Source organism: Somniosus microcephalus, chromosome 6, assembly GCF_052327205.1.
Source record: "Somniosus microcephalus isolate GS21.2 chromosome 6, FLI_Smic_1.0, whole genome shotgun sequence".
In the NCBI taxonomy this organism is placed as follows: domain Eukaryota; kingdom Metazoa; phylum Chordata; class Chondrichthyes; order Squaliformes; family Somniosidae; genus Somniosus; species Somniosus microcephalus.
Window position 1 is genome coordinate 135,287,319 of NC_140992.1, and position 1,852 is coordinate 135,289,170.

General features: G+C 45.1%; 1 protein-coding gene across 1 annotated transcript in view; it reads left to right on the forward strand.

The window, feature by feature from the left end:
* The first annotated feature begins 1,218 nt into the window (after positions 1–1,218).
* The window catches only part of d2hgdh (D-2-hydroxyglutarate dehydrogenase), a 72,777-nt gene continuing 72,143 nt past the window's right edge, over positions 1,219–1,852 (forward strand). Inside the window, exon 1 of the mRNA XM_085992004.1 lies at positions 1,219–1,300. Coding sequence (XP_085848130.1) covers positions 1,219–1,300 — 82 coding nt within the window. The remainder of the gene's footprint in view (positions 1,301–1,852) is intronic.

Consider the following 1,852-nt stretch of genomic DNA (forward strand, 5'->3'; position numbering starts at 1 on the left):
GCTCTACAATAAACAGTGTGACTGCTCTTTAAAAGTGGTGGAGAAGTCACGCAGGTCCCAGACGTGTTTAAAAAAAAACAGAAATTCCACCTGACTAGTGAAAGTCAGAGAAAAATTACTGATCTTAACCTTTAATTAAAATAAAACTTTCAGAACAAGGGACAATCACTTTGCTTTGGTGAGAGGATTTGAAAAATGTCGAAGTCGGATTAACGTCCACTCCAGTGCTCGCAGTTGGATTCTTAGATCCTACTTTACAGAGACATCTCTATTTGAAGTTGTGGCTTAAAACAAATCCTCAATCCTACCACCTATAAACACCACCTGGTCCTTTAAAAAAAAAAAACAATTGTTTACCACAGGTGGATTCACATCAGGACAAAAAGATGATTTTTTTTCCCGATATAACCTTTTCCTTTAATTTTCAGCCATGTTTAATTTTCAGGTGTCAGTCGTGGCTCAGTGGTAGGTCTCACGCCTCTGGGTCAGAAGGTTGTGGGTTCAAGTTCCACTCCAGGGACTTGAGCACAAAATCTGGGCGGACACTCCAGCACAGTACTGTGGGAGTGCTGCACTGTCGGGAGGTGCCTTCTGCCCGCCAAGGTGGATGTAAAAGATCCCATGGCACGATTTCAAAGAGCAGGAGAGTTCTCCCTGGTGTCCTGGCCAACATTTATCCTTCAAACAACATCTGGTCGTTACCTCATTGCTGTTTGTGGGACCTTACTGTGCGCAAATTGGCTGCTGCATTTCCTACATTTTAAAAAGTACTTAATTGGCTGTAAAGTGCTTTGCGACGTCCCAAGAACGTGAAAGGCGCTACATAAATGCAAGTTCTTTCTTTCCTCTTTAGATTAGGCCAGCAATGCTCTGGCACCCAACTCCCAAGTGACCATGCGTCTTGTTTGTGTCAAAACAGTAAGCAAGCCATTTGATCACTGGTGGCATTTATAAGTAAACTGAACGCTATCCCCACCCAACTGGAGCGGCATCCCTGACTGATTTTTCTCCTTTCCACCACCAAGATAGCTGAGGCTGACAGCAGATAGGCTTAAAAGATGTGATTATACAAACAAAGGCGCCACTCATTAAATTTTCCACCAGTTAACTACCCAATAATCCCGAGATGCTCTTTCTTTCATCACCCCACCCACTGCTGCCATTTTAAAGTTCACAATGCAGCAATACTTGAAGTCAGTGAATCAGGGAGAAGCTGCAATGTCTGACAGCACCCAGCTCTGCAAGGAATCAGCCAGCTTAGTTGCCATCAGAAATGTCAGCTTTGCTCCAAAACCAAGAGGTCAGAATAGAGACATGTGGTGGGTCCATGTCTATGCGCTAAGGAAAACACAGCAGCAAGTTTCCAACAGCTACAGATAGTTTTTAAAAATAGCAGCAGTTAACGCAGAGCACAGTTCCCAATCTTTAAAATCTGATGAACTTGCTTTAAAGAGCAACTCACGTGCTGTTACGGGCAGTCTCACTGAAATGAAATGGGGGGGGGGGGGGGGGATGATGAGAAAGGTATACGAACACGGGCCAATCTGACTGATCAGGTGTTTAGCCACCGATTCCATCCCCGGGCCTGGCCACTGTCTCAAGCTGACTGACTGTTGGCAACCGTGGCGTTCTATTTGACTGCGCAGAGCTTCCAACCCAATATCGTCTAACACAAAGGCCACCTACTTCAACCACCGTAACATCACCCGTCTTCATCCCTGCCTTTGCCCATCTACTGCTACAACTCTCATCCAAGCTTTTGCTACATCCAGACTTGACTATTCCAATGCTTTCCTGGCCAGCCTCCCATTTTCCACCCTCCATAAACTTTGAGCTCATCCAAAACTCTGCT